The 19,850-nt window shown below is 38.9% G+C and overlaps 1 protein-coding gene across 3 annotated transcripts in view; it reads right to left on the reverse strand.

Moving 5' to 3' along the window:
- USP15 (ubiquitin specific peptidase 15) overlaps positions 1-19,850 on the reverse strand; it is a gene marked incomplete at its 5' end in the record, with an annotated part of 69,029 nt that overhangs the window by 29,181 nt on the left and 19,998 nt on the right. For all 3 annotated transcript variants that reach the window (XM_084266011.1, XM_084266012.1, XM_084266013.1), the window contains 3 exons: positions 10,580-10,641; positions 13,093-13,238; positions 17,383-17,509. In XM_084266011.1, coding sequence (XP_084122137.1) covers positions 10,580-10,641; positions 13,093-13,238; positions 17,383-17,509 — 335 coding nt within the window. The remainder of the gene's footprint in view (positions 1-10,579; positions 10,642-13,092; positions 13,239-17,382; positions 17,510-19,850) is intronic.

Genomic DNA, 19,850 nt, shown 5'->3' on the forward strand with positions numbered 1-19,850 from the left:
CTTAACCAGCCTGATAGCCTTCTTCAGTGAGATTATTATCCTGTCAGATGAGGGGGGAACCAACAGATGTTGATGAAGGATAGGTGACATAAACGTACACTGAAATGGATTGAAAACCAGCTAAATGGTTGGGCCCAGATGATTTTGACCAGTGGCACGATGTCCAGCTGCAGGCCAGTTACTAGTGGTATGCTCCAGGGAGCCAATACCAGGTTTCTGTACTCTCTAACACCTCTATTAATGATGAAATGACAGAGTGCACCCTCAGCAATATCAGAGATGACACAAAACTGGGACGAGAGGCTGATACACCAGATGGGTGTGATACATTCAGATGGACCTTCACAGGATGGAAAATACCCAGTGGGAGGAGATGAAGAAGATGGACCAAAATCCTTTGCAATGGTGCCCACTGAAAGGACAAAAGGGCAGGGGTAATAAACTGAAGGAAATAAAATTTCATCTGAACATAAGATGATGTTCACACAAAAGAAAAAAAGTGATAAAATGACACTTTTTTTTTACAGTAAGGGTAGTCAAAAACTGGAACAGGTTCAACAGATGGCCTATGCAGTCTCTATGCCTGGAAATATTCAAAATGTGGATGGACATGGTCCTGACAACCCCTGCTTTGAATAGGCCCTGCTTTTGAATCTGCCCCTGCTTTGAATAGGACGACTGGATGAGAACATCTTGAGAGGTCCTTCCATCTTCAAGGATGTGCTTATAATCAGGCTAACATACAATTTAGCAACTTAAAGTAGAATTTTTACCTTACTTCAGTTTACACTAATCTCTTCTTACACAGCCCTGTTAGTTCAGCTGACCATACCACTTGCAGTGTGTGTGTGCACAAAGGTTTGATATTTTAACCTTCAGCTATCAAAAAGAGAGTAATGTTCAGGGCATACATTTGTTAAGAATTTCTCAATCCTGCATTAACTGGTATTAATGAGCACGTTTGTCAAACTAACGTGAAAATGCCTGCTATACATTACCAATGTCTGATGTTTACCCACAGGGGCTCAGGCACACAGTTACCACAGTTTAACAAGTTATTATGCAGCAGCAAATGGCAATCCAGCTGATGGACTGCAGACAAGACATGGACTGGCAGACAAGCTCTGACAGCTCTTGATTTTACAATTTAAGACATCAGAGTAAGTCCCCAGCAAGCTTTATTCTCCACAGTAATCTTTCTTACAGCAGTTGGTATAAAGGCACATCTGTCTGTACATCAACTGCTTCAGGGAAAAAACCACAGATTTCCTCTTGGTTAAAGATGATACTTTTCATTTCAAGAAACAAACCCAGGTATTCTTTTGAAGACTCATGGACAATTTTTCCTAAAAAGCTTGGATAGACAAGCATTAAATTACTTTAAAAAGGATAGATAGGCATCTTTTATCCATTTATTCCCCTTCTAAAAACATTATGGAATCTAGCTCAGAAACTAAAAAGTGTTTTTCCAAGGCATACGAAACAAAAAACCCAAAAACATCCCCCCCAAAAACTTATCATATGAAAAATATTGCAAGAGAACATTCATTAATACAAGCAGAAAAAAACCCTACAAATGTGTACAATTTTTTTAATAGTAAAAAATATTCCCTTTTACATGCAAAAACTGTTGAAGTTAACAGCTGAGCATCTGTAAATTACACAGAGTAGACAGCTATTTTATTAGGATGATTTATCCCACCGTGAATCTAAAACAACCCTCCCAAAACCCAGATCAGAAATAAATTTCTTTATATACACAGATGTACATTTATTGTTGAACTAAAAAAAAAATTCCTTTTTTTTAACCATATCAGAATACTTTTTGAAGAACATGATGGATCAAAAAATTTAATGCTTCTTTATGAGGTTTTCTAAGAAAGCAGCAAACAATACTTTTGTAAAATTAGAGGAAATATGTTTCTAGTCAATAGCCTCTTTATTTGTTTCTTTGACTTGCTTCCATATTTGCACATAAACAGGTAAGAAATTCATAGAAAATTAACAGAAACCTTGCCCTTGCTATTCCTTTGGTAAACTTGTGAAACTTAAGATCTTTCCTTCCTCTCTGCCTCAACTTTTACAATCCCAGATGGGACAAAAGATTTCAATTGTACAGATTTTCCTGTACATAAGTAATTTGATTTTGTTGTACAGTTAAGTTACTTGAACTACAACATCAGATTTCTTTTTTAATAACTGAATTTAAAACATCCTCTTGATGATAATAAACCATTTAGATAGGGTTGGTGTTTTTCTGCCTATGGAATAATATCCTGCAGAAGGATACAGATATGAATAAAAAGAAGTCTGCACAGAGGTAAGTCTTCATTCAAAGACTCAGGTCAGCAGCAACTAAGCTACCAAAGCAACGGTGATCTCCATGTTTTGATGAGCTTGTCACATGCATGACAGCGATGTGACAGTTATTCAACAAAAGGTTGGTGTAACAGAATTTTCTGCTGACCTGCCCATTAATGCTGAGTAATATCTATTTTGGGATCAGATCACAGTAAAGATATTCCAGAAGTCACTATGAGCTCCCTAGAAAAAGTTTCACAGAAGCCACACTTGCTGAGCTACAAACATCCCAGTAGCTGATAGGAACAGCTGATATAAACAGAACCTCTCAGAGAGCCAAAGATCCAAATATTCCTAAGCCTGACTGACCCCATGCACATTTTAAGAATGTACAACACATTTAAATGCCCTCAAACTCTCAAAACAAAAAACCCAAGACACCTGCACCAAAGAAGGACAAGCATTTTAAACAGCACTAAAGTATGAGGCCACAGCAGAAATCATTCAACTTCAGTGGAGATTTTACAGCAGATGCTGCAATTACTTTCCAAACTAAGTAAATTCAGAAGTTAGAAGAACAGTACACATAAAAGAAATCCAAACACTGACAAGCTCGGACATAGAGTAGAAATTCCAAGTTGCACAGCAGGGTCTCTGCTCCTCTATAAAAGGATCTCAAATTTGAAATATTTTCTTAGTTTCTTCAGAAGAGATAATTATGAAAATCAATCTTTACACTTGTACCAATTCATTATACTTTCAAGAGAAACAGGATTATCATGTTCAAAAGTGTTCCTTCCTGTACAGAGCTGAGGTCCCAATGTGGCCACTTTCAAAGTAAGTATGTTCTTTTCTCGTAGTAGAAAAGGATGCTTACAGCTTAACATGTTTCTCAAAAAAACCCACCAACATCCGTTACCTGCAGCAGGAATAAAGAATTGCCAAAACACACAACCAGTGCAAAGACTGCCGTTGTGCTTCCGCTAACAGGAAAGAGGCAGGGAGAATGTGCAGAACATCTAACTACTGTTCTCAACTGTGTTGTGGTTTCATGTGGCAAGGTTCTGGTGGAGGAGTGGTGGCTGTAGGGGTGGCTTCTGCAAGAAGCAGCTAGAAGCTTTCCCTAGGCCCAACAGGATAAATACCAGCTGGGCTCAAGGCTGGACATGCTGCTGACCAAGGCCAAGCCCATCAGCAATGGTCACGATGCCAGTGTGTTAACATATTTAAGGGGGAAAAAAACCTACAAGTGGCTGCTTCTTGTTGCCAAAGAAGGGAATGAGAAAAGGTAAGAAACTGTGCAGACACCAAGCTCATTGAGGAAGTGGGTGGAGGAGGCACTCCATATGTCAGAAAGATTCCCCTGCAGCCCATGGATAATGACAGGGAGCAGAGATCCCATCTACAGCCCACGGAGGACCCCATGATGGAGCAGGTGGAGACACATGAAAGATGCTGTGACCGCATGGGAAGCCCACATTGGAGCAATATCCTGGCAGGACCTACAGCCTGTGAAGAGACTGATCCATGCTGGAGCAGTTTTGCTGAGGGGTGGGGTGGAGGGGAGGGGGGGGGGCGGGGCTTGTGGCTCTGTGGGGAACCCGGCTGGAGCAGTATGGGCCTGAGAAACTTTCTATGATTTTATGACTGCACCCCAGAGAAGTGACCCACTCTGGGGCAGATGGTGAGGACCTGAAGCTGCATGGGAAAGGACTTAAAATGGTAGAAGTTCATGAATGATTGTCTCCTGTGGGTGGGACCCCACGCTGGAGCAGGGGAAGGGTGTGAGGAATGCCCCCCCAGCTAAGAAGGAAAACAATTTGTGATGAACTGACCAAAATCCCCATTACCTTCCTGCCACTTCCTCCAGCCCACTTGTGGCACCTCGGGCAGAAGAAAGGAGAGAAATCATGAATAAAGTCTATGAAGAAGGGAGGGGTGGGGCAAATGTTTGAAGATCTGGTTGTAATTCTCATTATCCAACTCTGGTTTCTGTGTGTGTGTGTGTGTGTAGTGTAACAAATTAGTTTTGTATTCTGTGTTGGGTCTGTTTTGCCCATGATGCTCACTGCGGAATGATCTCTCCCTGTCCTTATCTCGACTCTTAAGCTTCTCAGTATATATTTTCTCCCCTGTCCAGCTGAAAAGGGGAGTGATGGAGCCACTTTGGTGGGCGTTTGGCCTCCAGCCAGGGTCAAACCAACAAAACTGTTACAACATACGTTGTACTGCCATTCAGAGGGGCCTCAGCAGACTGGAGAAACGGGCAGACAGGAACCTGGTGAAGTTCAAGCTGAGGAAATTCAAAGGCCTGCACCGGGGGAGGAATAACCCCAGGCACCAGGACACACTGGGGTGTGGCAGGACAGGTGACCAGATGGGAAGCAGCTTGGCACAGAAGCACCTGGGGTCCCGCAGGACAAAAAGCTGAACATGAGCCAGCAATGTGTCCTTGTGCCAACAATCTTGTGGGCTGCACTGGGAAGAGCGTTCCCAGCAGGTTAAAGGAGGTGATCCCTTCCTTCCACTCAGCACCTGGGCAACGTCATCAATGTGTAGAAATTTCAAATGAAGAAGCTGGAGCAGAACAGTGGTGCCCACTGAAGGGACAGAATGCTGTGGGCACAAACTGAAGCACAGACAATTCCATTTCATAGCATCACAGAATGTGCTGGATTGGAAGGGACCTTTAAAGGTCATTTAGTCCAACCTCCCTGCAGTAAGCAGGGACACCTTTAAATCAGGTTGCTCACCGCTTCATCATGTCTGCTGTTGAATGCTTCCAGGAATGGGGCCTTCACCACCTCTTTGGGCAACCTGTTCCAGTGTCTCACCACCCTCACAGTGGAAAAACTTCTGATGTCTTCTTATCTAAACCTATCCTGCTCTAGTTTAAAACCATTGTCCCTTGTCCTGTTGCTATACCCCCTTACAAACAGTCCTTCCCCAGCTTTCCTGTAGGTCCCTTCAGGTACTGGAAGGCCACTACAAGGTCTCTCCTGAGCCTTCTTTTTGCTATGCTGAACAAGTCCAACTGTCTCAGCCTGTCTTCATAGAAGAGATGCTCTAGCCCTCTGATCTTTGTGGCCCTCTTCTGGACTCACTCCAACAGGTGCATGTCCGTCTTGTGCTGATGGTTCCAGACCTGGACAAAGTGTTCCAAGTGAGATCTCACAAGAGCAGAGTAGAGGGGCAGAATCACCTCTTTCACTCTGCTGGTCACACTTCTTTTGATGAAAGAATGCAACTGGCCTTCTGGACTGCAAATGCACATTGTTGGTTCATAATCAGGTTTTTGTCCATCAATACTCTCAAGTCGTTTTCTGCACAGGCCTGCTCTCTTACCACTTCATCCCCCAGCCAGTATTGATAACGAGGATTGTCCTGACACAGGTGCAGGACCTTGCATTTGTCCTTACTGAACACCACTTGTCACCCTGTTCCATCTGGACATCAAGCTGACCATTACCCTCTGCATGTGACCATCCAGCCAATTTCTTATCCACTGGACAGCCCACTCATCAAATCCAAATTTCTTCAATTTGGAGAGAAGGATGTTGTGGGGGACTGTGTCAAAGCCCTTGCAGAAACCCAGACAGATGACATCCATTGCCCTTCCCTTGTCCACTAATGTCACTCCATTATAGAAAGCCACTAGGTTGGTCAGGCAGGACTTGTCCTTGTTGAAGCCGTGCTGGTTATATCTTGAATCACCTCCCTGTCCTCCATGTGCCTCAGCATAGTTTCAAGAAGGATCTGTTCCACGATCTATCCAAGGCATAGAGGTGAGGCTGAGGGGTCAGTAGTTCCCAAGGTCCTCCTTTCTAACTTTTAAAAAAAGTGTGTATAATTTTTCCCTTCTTCCAGCACCAGGAACTCCACCTGACTGCAATGACTTTTCAGCTATCATGGAGAATGGCTTGGCAACTACATCAGCCAATTCCCTCAGGACTCTGGGATGCATCTCATCAGGTCCCATAGATTTGCGGATATTCAGGTTCCTCAGTTATTCACGAACCTTGTGTTCACTTACAGGGGGAGGGACTTTGTCCCCCAGGTCCTCTTTATCAAGTCCTTCATCTCAGGAGATGTGAGGGTCAGGTTGCCAGTGAATCACAGAATCACAAGGTTGGAAAAGACCTTTAAGATCATGAAGTCCAACCATTCTCATCCTAAGCTAAACCATATTCTTAAGGACCTGATCTTTTTTTAAACACATCCAGGGATGGCGACTCAACCCCCTCCCTGGGCTGCCTGTTCCAGGCCCTGACAACTCTTTCAGTAAAATATTTTTTTCCCAATATCTCATCTAAAGACAGAGGCAAAAACGTTGTTGAGAACCTAAACATTCTTGTCTGTTGTTACCAGCCTGCCAGCCTTGGTCATCAGGGCAGTAGTGCTTTCTTTAACCTTCCTTTTCTGGTTGACACACCCGTAGAAGCCATTCTTGTTATTTTTGGGATCCCTTGCCAAGTTCAGCTCCAGACATGCCTTGGCCTTCCTGACCTCATCCCTACATAACCAGGTAACGCCCTTATAGCTTTCCCAGGATACCTCATCTATTGCTTGAACTGCCTGTGCAGTTGCTTCTTCCTTTGCGTTTAACCAGCAGGTCCCAACTCAGCCATGCTAGCCTATTCCTTTCTTTGCCTGATTTCTTACACCTGGGGATCGAGAGCTCTCTTGTGCTCTATGGAAAGCATCCTTAAAGATCTAACAGCCCTGCTCTGCTCCCTTGTGCCTAAGGGCAGTTTACCAGGGCATCCTATTGATCAACTCCTTGAAGAAATGGAAGTTTGCTTTCCTAAAATTCATGTAGACCATCCCATTGTGAAAGAAACCAAAATTTTAGCACTGACACCAACCATGAAGCCACATATTAGTAGACTGGATGCGCCTGTTCCATCCAATGTCACTGCCTGCAACTGGAAGAAGAGAGGTAAAAAAACCCTGTGCTCCAGATTCCCCCATGAACTGCCCTAAGGCCCCAAAGGCCCTTTTAATTGTTCTCAGGCTACAAATCACATCTTCCTCTCCAGCTACATGGAAGATCAATAATGTGTAATAGACAGAGGACCTTACCAAGCTAGGAAGTTTTCTGGTGATGTCCTTAACCTGGGTATGAGGAAGACAGCTGACTTCCCTATGCCCAACATAACATACTGCACCTTCTGTTCCCCTTAGGAGGGAGTTACCAACAACTATGACCTTTCTTGTTTTCCTTGTGGGTGTGGTCCTGATGAAAGCAGACTCTTTTTCTGACCTTGAAGACACCTCTGGTGTAGATCATCCATCATCCACATCCTCATTTGACTGGCCTTCCTCAACTAGAACCTCGTACCTATTGCTCAGAGGTACTAGGAGAGGCGAGGTAGGCTAGGAGGCGGTTCAACCATGAACTTGCCTTCATTCACGCTTACGTTTAGGATCCTGCCCTCTGCCTGACTGGGGCAGGAAAAAGGGGCCCCTTGATCTTGGTTGCTTTTTGACAGGTGCTGCAGTTTCTGTTTCAAAGAAAGCAGAGCTTGGCTCTACCAGCCTATTTCTTGTCCAACCTCCCTGATGCTCCTTGACCTTTCAACTTCTGCTCATACCTCTACCACCACGCTGAGCAGATGGTCCACCACATCACAATGAACACTGTAGGCCTCATGGTTGCCAATGAAAAGCTAGGGCACTCCTTGCAGCCTGTGACTTGACAGCTGCATGCTTCTGTAGGAGCTTGTTCTGGGTTCCCACATCCATTCTGGGTAAGGTTGAGAGGATGACCTTTTATTGGGTGAAGACCATAGCTAAGCTCCACGAGGGTGATGATCACCAACAGCACTCATCTGTGGAGCTAGAGAGCTTCAGTTCCTTCCTGTGTGCCCTTCCTCAAGTGCTACTGCAACCTGCGCTGTTTGACTTGTCATGCTGTTAGCCTGCCCTGTGCCTAGTGTACTGCAACCAGTGTTCCCTGAGGCTTTTTAAAAGGGCAGGGATGTGATCACCAATTACCCTGGCAATGCCCACACCTTGTCAATGACTCCCACCAGCTGTCGGCTGTGGATGGGTCTCTCTGCTTCCCTAGTGTCTCCCTTCCTCAGGAAAACCTTGGGAATCCCCGCCCCACACACAAAGATCTGCTGCACCTGTTCTGGCCACACAGAGTCTGAAGCAGCTCCTCTCAGCAACACACAAGAAATACATGTAAATGTAAGAAATTCTGGTTTACAGTGAGGGTTCTCAAACAACGGAACAAGTTTTCCAGGGAAGCTGTGGAACCTCCATCCTTGGAGATGCTCAAAACTTGACTGGACACAGTCCCAAGCAACCTCTCTAGGTGACCCTTCTTTGAGCAGGTGGGTGAGACCAGACAATCTCAGAAAGGCTTTCCAACCTCACCCATTCTGTCATTCTGTGAAAAACTTAGCTCATGTTCTGAAATGATCCTGTTCTTCTCAAGCACTATAAACCTTCCACACTAACATCCTTACCTTTCTAAATAGGCTCTTTTATTCCCTGGCCTCAGCATTCACATTTACAATTTGTACTTTTCTATAACAAACAGTACAAAGAAGTAGTGTGCAACCAGTGACAAGACTGTAGGAAGCTATCTGGAATGTACACAATTTGGATGACAAACTAATACTCCTAATGCATCTCACATAGAAGACTCCAAAGCAAGCGTTTAATATTTCTACCTTTTTAAACATTCATTAGATTTTTCATAAAGTTTTAAACACATGTAAAATCTTGGCCCTATTACTATTTGATAGCTCCCATTTGAATGCACTGAATTTTGCAAAGCTTCCACTATTACAATGCATTTGAATACCAAATTTCAATCAATCTTTCTGATAGCTGCCAAACTTCAAAAACATACACCAGCTTCACAGTAAAAGAATTCAACCTCATTTGTTGGTTTACTTATAACCTCCTCTGACACCAGTATTCTCAATTATCATTTTACTTGTCCCCAGATCAAACATTTTCCAGAAGATATTCTTTAATTTATATACTGCTCCTCAATGCCTTCCATAAAGTAGAATGGAAACTTGGCACAATAAAACCAGGTATACCATCACCAAGAACATCTTCCTACCAAAACTTCCTAAAGAATCTGTGATGTTGCATTATCTAAATTCTTTTGACCTTCAAAATCTACATTTAAAATTTTACTCATAATTTAATTTTTTTAACATGCTTTTTGAGGTCAGGGAATAAACTTCAAGTTTTTTGCATCCCATTCTTTCTGCTGTTCTAGAGTCTCAATTCTTTGCGTCATTAACATCTTACTAAGCAAGACTGTACTGTTCCTACAAAGCTTAAATTGAACTCTGGATTTCCTTAGGCAACTTAATAGAAGCTAGTGCTTCTAATAAAAGGGCTTAGATAAAACACTGAAGATAAAGAATCCACGTTCTTCAAATGTTTTGAAAATGGTTTGAAATACTGAACCTCAATTACATGAATGCAGAATGTCAAAAGGAATAAAAGAAACTTAAAAGAACTTATTCTGAAATATGCTCAAGAATCAGACAACAAACGGAAAAAACAACTGTGTGTAAGGCTGAGATCACATTAGTTTACTAGTAACTAGTTCCAACTCTTCTTTGAAACCAACAAAGCATGATTTAGAGTCTGGAAACAATATTAAAAAAAAAAAGTTTATCCATCTAAATGAGAAAAAAACCCACACTGAAGTCTTTCTACTCAGTTGCCATTATCTAAGTGCTATTGGTAATGGCAGCAGGAAGAACAGAAAAGAAAGAGAACATCATATTCTCTGTTAATTGATGACAGCCCAGAGAACAACATCAATATGCTGGTAATGCAGACTGCAGTTATGTGTAAATTTTATGCTCTGGAGAGAAAAGAACAACCTATCCATGAAAACATTCACATATAATAAAAATATTGATAAATACACGTATTTATGTTCACCTAACAAATATGCTGTGCTTTGAAACAGACATCTAAATAAAATAAGCTAAGTTTTAGGGTTTTCCACTATGGACTTTCTTTCTTTTTTTTGAAGTCAGATAACAAATATCACCAGCTGAAATCAACAGAATTAAACAATGTTTATGCAGGAATTCACCATCACCATGTCATGTTCTACAAATGTGCAGCACTTGTAACAAATACACTATTTGGTATATTTTCAACTAAAACACCTGGAGGCCAATGTTTAAGATAACATGCCACTTTTAAAAGCAGTGGCTTTTTTAAAGAAAAATAACATGAGAAAATAATTATGCTATAGTGAATAAAACGACTTATATTCACAACTTACTTAGGAGTTGAAGGACCTCTTGGCCATGTTCCATCCTCATTCTTCTGTTCTATCACCAGTACCTATCATAAAAAAGGTAATAAGAAAACTGAAATAAAAGTATCAGCAGACTGCTTCCAGTTCCAGTGTTAATGCGTTTGCTGACATGGGAGTGAAATGGAAAAACTAATGTTTAAGTTACTATTCCCCAAGGTTCAAAAATATTCTATTCAATTGTACTGTACCCTCCTCTTGCTTTACTCACTTTATTCTCCCCACATCTTAATCCTACACCTTTGGGCAAGCCACTTAATATTTTTAAGCCTCAACAATCCACGGATACACTGGCAAGATCTTATCTCTCAGGGAGGTCAGAAAATGACCCACAATGTCTAAAAAGCATGCATGAATCTATACAAATGACGTGTCTTTACAACAGCTCTGTTAAGAAAGGGAAACTCCTGAAGTAATTTTGTCACACACACAACACAAATCAGTAGAAAAAAACCCACATCAAATCCAACTATCTTCTGCTTTGACAGCCTTAGAATCATACCTGTCTGGTTCCTCCTATATTTTTTGCAAAAGCATCCATCAAATCCTAATTTTCCAATGGGAAAGTTGGTTAATGAAATGAATTTTATTCAAGTTGTTATTGGTACAAAGGAGTACAGAACACTCGGTTCTAAACACAGGCATCAAGTGCTATTTGAAACGCCTCTGAGTATCTGAGCTATCTGCCCTATGCTGGCAGATATGACACAGGACCTACAAAAAGCTCATGCCTTTCTGGATTGACAGCTGGGATAGTCATATCATTTGAAATGGCAATTAGACTCCAATATTTAATCTGACTCTAACTCTCAATTTCCAATGCAACTAATACTGCATAACTGCCCGCTGATGTTTCACGATGCTAATTAACTGTCACGCAATGCCTGGGTGTCCACACAATGACATACATTCACGTATGTATTTATGCGCAAAACCTCCTATGTCATTCATGCTGCTTGGAGATGTCATCACATTTTCAGTTTGAATACACTAAGACATGACATTGAAAACTAGCTTTCCATTATGACTAGCTTTCCATTTGGGCAAGACTAGCCTGCTATGTTTGGTCACGAATGCTGCAAGACAGATTCTGCCATGTTTCCTTCCACTAGCTCTTAAGAGGCGACACCAAATAAAAGGAAGAGAAGGCTTCAGCGGAGCCTCTAACGGCTCACTTTAAAAATCTCATAAATTCAAGCATTCATTTACTCAAACACATACATAGTTTAGAATTACACAGTAAAAAATAACTATTAGGTTAGATAGTCTGTAATAGTCAGAATAACTATTATTAGATTAGGAGGCTCAGCAAGAAAAATAACAACATTATGAGTCAGCAAGTGCAACTGACCAAACACACATGCTTTACCATGACAGCATTTTCAGAAACCATGGTTAAACTCAGTTTTGAACAATATTTGTTTTGCTGAAAGTACAGATGTCACCTAGACATCTTTCTATGGCTCTATCAGACCATGCTTACTTCATAGTTAATGTTTCACTGCAACAGAGGCGATTTGCAAGTTACACCTTGGATGCTAATCTCTTATGGGAGACGTGGGCTCCTCCAGAAGAACCTCTGCACTGTTAAAATTACCTGTGTGAGAGTTTAAGTGCATGCAGCATAAAGCTAAAGGGCACAATAGTTCAAGTTGTTATTTTGGTACACTGATTACTTACCTTCCATGCCATAAAAGAAAACTGAAGCATAAATACTGCTGGCAAGTAGGTTACAGGCAAATATCTCAAGGCAAAAGGAAATCCTTAAATATAATCTCGCCTACAATTACTGCCATCAAATCTCATCCTTTCATATTTTTAGCACAATAGCATGAACTATAGCTGTTGAAAAAACATCCAACTATTTGAAGACTGAAGAATCATGTCATAATCTGAAAAGCTGTTCTAAAAATGAAATTGTGCAAACAGTTCATATATGTATAGCTTTAACATCCAATATTTGTTCTTTATACTAGTCTGGGAGGAAAAAAAATCTTGTAAGAAATCCTCCCATAAAGGGATTTTAAAAGGATGATATAGTCTCAAGCTAAAGCAGGTTTTGTCTCTGTAGCTTTTATCTGAAAACTTTGCCTTTTTTTCTTAACTTGTTTCTGAAATCCAGACAGTGGAATTTGAATAAAGACATTATTCTTATTGAGTACCTAAAAAGTTCTTAACATTTTGGGTTTCTTTATAGAAACATACCCCGGATACTAGGAATTTATTTGAAGTTTTACCAAATTCAAACCAGCAATGTTACATTTATTTAATTCACCAGGAGAGTGAAATTAATCTTTAATCCTGAAAATACACTCAAAGACTAGTTTTATTGTGATGAATTTGTTTATAAAATCCTCTATACCTAACACTATCTATTAGGAGGCAATTTTCATTTAAAAAGAAAAATTTGTTGGTTACAGCTACACTTACATGACAAAAAAAAAATATTTTTTAAAAAAAGAAATTATAGTACACGTTACCTGTCCCTGGTATAAACCAGCATCCTGTATGGTACTGTCTGGTTTATTCAAAGGTTCAAAAGTATTACTCATGTATTTGTTCCACAGTCTAGTCTCTTTTTCACCTGGAATATTGAAGATCTTTCTTATCTCTTTTTCAATAGTATCTGTGTTGAAAGGGAGAGAACACAAGTTTAGCATTTCACCACAAACAGTATAAGGACAAATCAGAATCAGCTACTGTTTTCTTATATTCAAGATGTGAAGGAAACTGTAGAAATAGCTGTGCAACTACATCATGTTGCAGGACCAGCAGCAAGTTGGTAGTCTGCTTGCCTTTAAAACAGAAACAGTCAGAGGACCGTTTTATTCCCTCCTGCATCTCTTGGCAAGCAGACCAAATAAAGACAAGTCGATAAATAAGAGATGACAGGAGGTACCTTGGTACTCATCTAGTAATTTCTCAGTGTTGTAATACAGGATTATGGGTGGGTAGGGAATTAGTAGAAATGAGACTGGCATCAAAACCAGGTACAGGGAGTGCAAGTCGTTCTGTTCCTCTCCCTAAATCAACTGCTTTTTGGGTTTCACTCTTCTACTACCTATATCCCAGTGCAATTAATACTGCCACACAATATAAACATAAAGATTAATTTACACAGGCCAGAAATTAAAGACTACCCTCTAAAACTGAAGCACATAAATTTAAAAGGGTGATGAAAGATTTTCCATCCTTGAAAGACTTAACATAAAAAGGTCTACCAGCTCCTATTGTACCTGACAGAAATAAGTGGTAGAGAATTTTAAGGTAGTATAACTATTGTCTACAGCTGAAATTTAAGTAGTTCACCATTAGTTCCATTCTACTTATGTAAAAGTAGAGTTGATTGACGAGTTCTTTAATTTGAACCATTATGTATAGTGCTATACCATAGCAACCTCCCGAGGGATTTTATTTAGGTGGAACACTCAAAGTCCCACGGCATCCAAGTCTCATAACTGGAGTCAAGAAATGTAACATTTATTCCAGATGATCAATGAAAACACAATTATAAAAATGTGTCTCTTTCAAGAGACATTCATTGACATCACAGGATAAAACACCAGTGTTTCAGCTCCTTTAGCATTCCCCTTGCTCTCCTTTTACTTACTGTTTTCTCTTCCACTATGTTAGATATGAAAAGTCAAAATGAGACTGAAAGCGGCCAATATAGTATTTGTAAATGTTACAGGCAAGTGAATACAATTACCCTCTATGCTAGTTAACACACATTTAAGTATGAAACCAAGTGTTAGACTGGATCATCTGTTCCTATAATAGATATGATATGTAGGCAAGGTAGGTGCTATAAACAAGGCAGCAGGCTGTTACTTTATTTGTTGATTATTTTTAAATCATGTACTATCTGAATCAATCTTCAACCAACGGTCTCAAATAACTGTATCTGAATGTAAGAATGAACCTAGTCAGCAAAAAAAATAATCGAGATTTATCAGTGGCTTTCACTAAAAGATGGATTTACAAAAGACAATTTCTCATTATCTTATTAATACCATGGCAATTAACTATGAGCGCGGCAGCTCAGATTTTTCGCAAGTACAACATTAACATTATGTTAACTTTTAGCACAGTCCACCTTCACTAACAGAACTGTTATGAGGCAGGAAGCATCAATCCTATCAGATTATACACATTACGTCCAAGCCTCTGGGAGAAGTATGTTCCACTTGAATGTTATGCCAATTTTGATACTGTGAAACAATGGTTCTTCTACATATTCCATGAACTTAACACACATTTTGTAATTCTTCTCTCTACCCCCAGCAAGTATCACTGAAGTGCTGGCTTATGATCTAAAATAAGTGTCTGTTCAAGTATAAATGAAAGAATTACATTAGAATAGGTGTGGTCTAAGACATAGACCTCCAGTAGTGTTATACACATCCCATGCATGAGTTGATTAGTACTAGGATAATGCCTACAAGAGACAGGAAGAATTGCCCTTTAGAGAACTCCATCAGCTATATAGCTGCAATTTGAGATAGTTCAATTTGAGAGGTTTGGATCCCATACAGGATATATACTATATGATAGTCAGATAGCTCCTTCAAAACAAACCCAGCTAGATGATTTAAGTACTGTTTTGCAAGACATGGAAAAACCTTCAGGAGAAGTTCAGTGTACCCTAGTACAAGTACACCCTGGCTTACAAAGGCTTGTGCTATCACAATTAATGGCTAAAGGAATTTGTAGTAAGATGTTACTCTGCACTATGAAACAAGAAACCCAGCTTCCTAATGAAGGGAAAGATACCAGAATACATTGTCCTCAAGGCTGGCAAGTTTTACATTCTTATACTCTGCAACAAATTAAAGGGAAAGATGACTCTAAGCCATTTGCAATGATAATTTACTAGCAAAAGTCAAAATAACCCCATTCTATTCAGAGCCACTGCTGTAATCTTCTACAAAGTTTATCACCTCACTTTTGGGCTTGTTTTATGGCACTGCAGACACAACCTGCCTCTTTTTCATCCATAACATCACCTCCAAACAGTCCATGATTTGTAAATCTCTTAAATAAAGGCCTACAAATTAGGCGATGACTTAGATTTATCATACTTTCATATGATTAAGATTCCTGAATGGGTCATTAACTCATTTTTACTACGAAGCCCTAAGGATCTCTAGGATCAGCAACAGTAACTAGACTGAAATGCTGCCTTAATGGCATCTGTTGTCCAGCTCCTTTTCTTTTTAGTATTAACCTGCTCCCTCATCCCCCAAGAGTTAGTCATCAGTCTCAAAGTTAATATGCATTGCCTCCAAGGGGAGAATCCTCAATTGTAGGAGATTCCCAAGAAGATCTAAAGACCACAATAGCTATGTTCAGTATCAACCCAAGAAAATGCTCAGGCAGTTCCTGAGCTGTACCCCTCCCACAAACTCTCCCCATTATATACAGAACATGATGTTATATAGTATGGAATATCCCTTTGGCCAGTTTGGGTCAGCTATCCTGGCTATGCCCCCTCCAAGCTTCTGGAGGTGTCAGGGTAGTAGAAGCTGAAAAGTCCCTGACTGCTTGGCAACAACTAAAAGCATCAGCATGTTACTAACATTATTCTCATCCTAAATCTAAAACACAGCACTATACCAGCTGGTATAAAGAATATTAACTCTATGCTTGCCAAAACCAGGATAGGAGGATAATGTTAATCTGTTTTATTGGGGTTTGCTTAGAGAATAATACTATACATCTTTCCAAATTAAACCAGACCTCAAAAAGGCCAATTAAGATCTGAAACCTTGTGTCATAGACAAGTTTCTTAATTTTCAAGTTTTTATTCTAATTCAAGCAAATGATTGTTTAACTTAAGGAGTAGAATTTAGAGAAATAAAATTATTCTTTTCTTAAAGCAGCAAATCTGCAAAGAATTAAAGGGTAGCAAGTATTAGTCACTACCCTTAACGTAAAAAGAAAGAAAACCTGAAAAAACTAAACTGTTGTCAAAGCATGTATACAAGGAGTAATGGCTGGGCAAAAAACATCAATGGTATCAAGTACAAGTCTAACTGCACAAATACAGTTTATGGAAAACATCTGATCTCAGATACACAGGCACAACTGCACCAAAAATGGAGTTTAAAAGATCAACAATATTTTTTCTATGTTCTGATTGTTATTTTCAGAGCCAATATATTATTGAAATATAAACAAAGATGCGATGTTCAAAGAGCAGGCAAAATATAAATAAAGATAGTTATAGGTTTACTACAGGACTTGGTAACTGTAACAGATTGTGCAGCGCCTGCCACTTCACAACCTAAAGAATATTTACTGCCTTTGGGGCTCACCTTTAGCCATTAATTTATAAATTCAATTAAGTCCTGTGTTTTCTAATATACCCTTCTCTTTATATATATAAAGAAGTAACGTTGGCCAATCAAAAACATCCATAAAAACCCATGAAAAAATACATTTCTTACACACCAAAAGCCAAAAAAAATTACTATGGAATCCAACAAAGATAATGAAAAACATCACAGTCTTCAATTCCTGAAAAGAGCAAACCTCTAGAGTTAACACAGATGAATACATAATAAAATGCATATTGAAAAAAACCCAAAACCTAAATATTCCAACTTGCTTAACTTTTAATTTTGACCCAAATAAGACTAGTACCATCCTTTTTAATGGTTACAATACATACTCATCTATCATTTCACCCAGAAATTTATTTATTCAGAACTTACCAGGTACTATTTAAATGAGTAACAATCATACTTTTAAAAGACAGTTTTGCATACCTATTGTATCAGCTTTACTAAATCTTCGTGTGACAACATTGTTCATATTTCCATTTTCACAAAGCTTTAGTTCTGTTAGATACACTTCTACTTTGCAGTGCTTAACAAACATACCCTGTTCAACGACCTGAAAAACAGATTGGGATCAAGTGTCAGTCCAAGTATGTTTTCATATACACACTTCAAAACACTTCTGAGAAGTCTTCAAGAAACTAAAGTTCAGGGAATGTATGACACTTAATAAATGCCAAAAATTAGAACTGTAATTCTCCTGTAACTTTTTAGAAATACAGTAAACTAAAAAGCAATTTTTTCCCACGATGATGATGATTTCTTACCTTTGTATAACGACACCATGACTTTAAAAGTGTTATGTGCAGTGGAAATCACAAATATGCATACTTAAATAAAAGATACTTGATCAAAAGACAAAACCCACCAAAAGTTATTTTTATTTTAACATACATTAGCTGTATGCAACTTCTTCAAAATATGAACTAGTTTTCACAGTTATAGAATACTTATCAAAAGCAACATATATACTAATAAAATCCAGGTAACACATTTTAAACAAAATCTACCAATAGTCCAATTATATTCCAATTATGAATATATTCATTTGAAATTTCACCTACTCATGGCAGTAGTTTCTTACATGTTCATTTTCGTAATACCTATTACAAATTAGTTAAGCATACAGGATTTTTTTTTTTTTAAATAAAAGTAAAACGTAGAATAAAATATTCAGGGTCACCTCTTAAATGTTTTTCCCTTTGATCTTCCAAAGTGTAACTGCAGCACTTAGTCATGTAGACTGTTCCAAAAATAACCATTGGCCTGATATGTGATACATCTGACAAATACGGTAAAAAAAAGCACCCCTAGCTAATTGCTAGGAGAGGTCTGCTATCTGCTGTACAAATATAACTTGTATGCATGTGCTACAGAAAAAAATTAATTAGTGAATGATTTCACTGCTCTTCACTAGTTTGCCTTAGCTTTAATGTCTGCCAACCATGACATTTAAATAAAAATGCATCTTAATTTCAGCAGCTTAGTAGGGTTTTCAGCTACTAGTGTAACAACAGAAGAGTTGCAGTAAACAAAACTGTGTATTATGGCTAAGACATTTTTGAGGAATAAATTGATGCTGTAGTGGTAGTATTACCACATCCTACTGCATAAAGTCATACTGTTATTTCACATATATTTAAAATTTATTTCGCATATATTTAAAATGTGGATCAACATTTCAAAAAAAAAAAATGATCTAACACAGGGGATGAAAGCTAACTATTAACCTGCCTCTCTGAAGAGACATGAAGGCAGACAGGGGAAAGTCATGAACAAATGACAAAAGCATCAGAAAGAATAATTCTGAACTGGAATGTGCACCTCAGGGGATAACTACTGCTCATACTGGCAGAACACAATGAAGCTATGCCAGTTTACCTGGCCACTCATTACACTCCATGTATTTTTCCAGTTAGTTCCTTCCAAGTAGAAGGCAAGTTACTCCAATTTCACTTCTCGCTCCTTCCATTCTCCCCCCAAAAGTGAAAAATTACAGAACTTTTACTTTACCATGATGATGGAAGAGCATTCAGTTTGCTGAAATCCACCTTCAGGAAAAACAGTAACAAGTTGATAACAGATATCTTTAAAGAAGAAGAGCCATTTTAACGGATTTCAGCTCTTACATAACTAGAGAAAAAGAAAGAGACATTCCAGGGATGTCTCTTAAAAAAATGATTTCTCTTATGGTATTAAAGAGACTGAAAAAAATTCCCAACAAGCTATTTCTGTTGCTAACCAAATGAATCTTGAAGACATAAAATTTTGTCTATAGCTAAATCTGACATTTGTCTGAATAGAATGCACTCTGAGTAAGGGACCAGCATGCAAGTAGTTAGACCTTATTCACATCAGACGAGGGAAAAAAAAAGTTTTATTACATCAGCAGTTTTTTATGAAATAACAAAAAGATCCTTGTAACTGAAAGAATATGCCATAAAAGTCAAGTTAGAATTGGCACACATACCGAAATGTATTTTAAAACTTTAGTAATTCAGTCCAGTGAGGATGTAATTGTAACCACTAACCTGAAAATCTTAAGAAATAATACAAACAAAAAAAAAGGCTGTATGATCAATAAGCTGGTAAAATGCCCTATCACTTTACTAATAAGGATGGTATATGCTGGAGCAAACAAAAATTAACACCAAAGATGTTAATTTTTAAGTATCTTACACTATAGAGGGCCACAGTAGTGTACTATTTGGGTTGAAGTAAGCTTTTTGCCTAATGAAGCCGCTGAACGCTGAAGACCATGCTTATCAGAAAAGGAACTACCGGTCACTCTGCCAGTGTTAACACTATTAGAGCTAGGTTTTTCATTAATATAGTCAATACAGTTTTAGGGTTTTATACTTAATTACAAAATCATTTGCAATAATAGACTTAAAAGC

The sequence above is a fragment of the Gallinula chloropus genome (assembly GCF_964237585.1).
Source record: "Gallinula chloropus genome assembly, chromosome: 1".
Lineage (NCBI taxonomy): Eukaryota > Metazoa > Chordata > Aves > Gruiformes > Rallidae > Gallinula > Gallinula chloropus.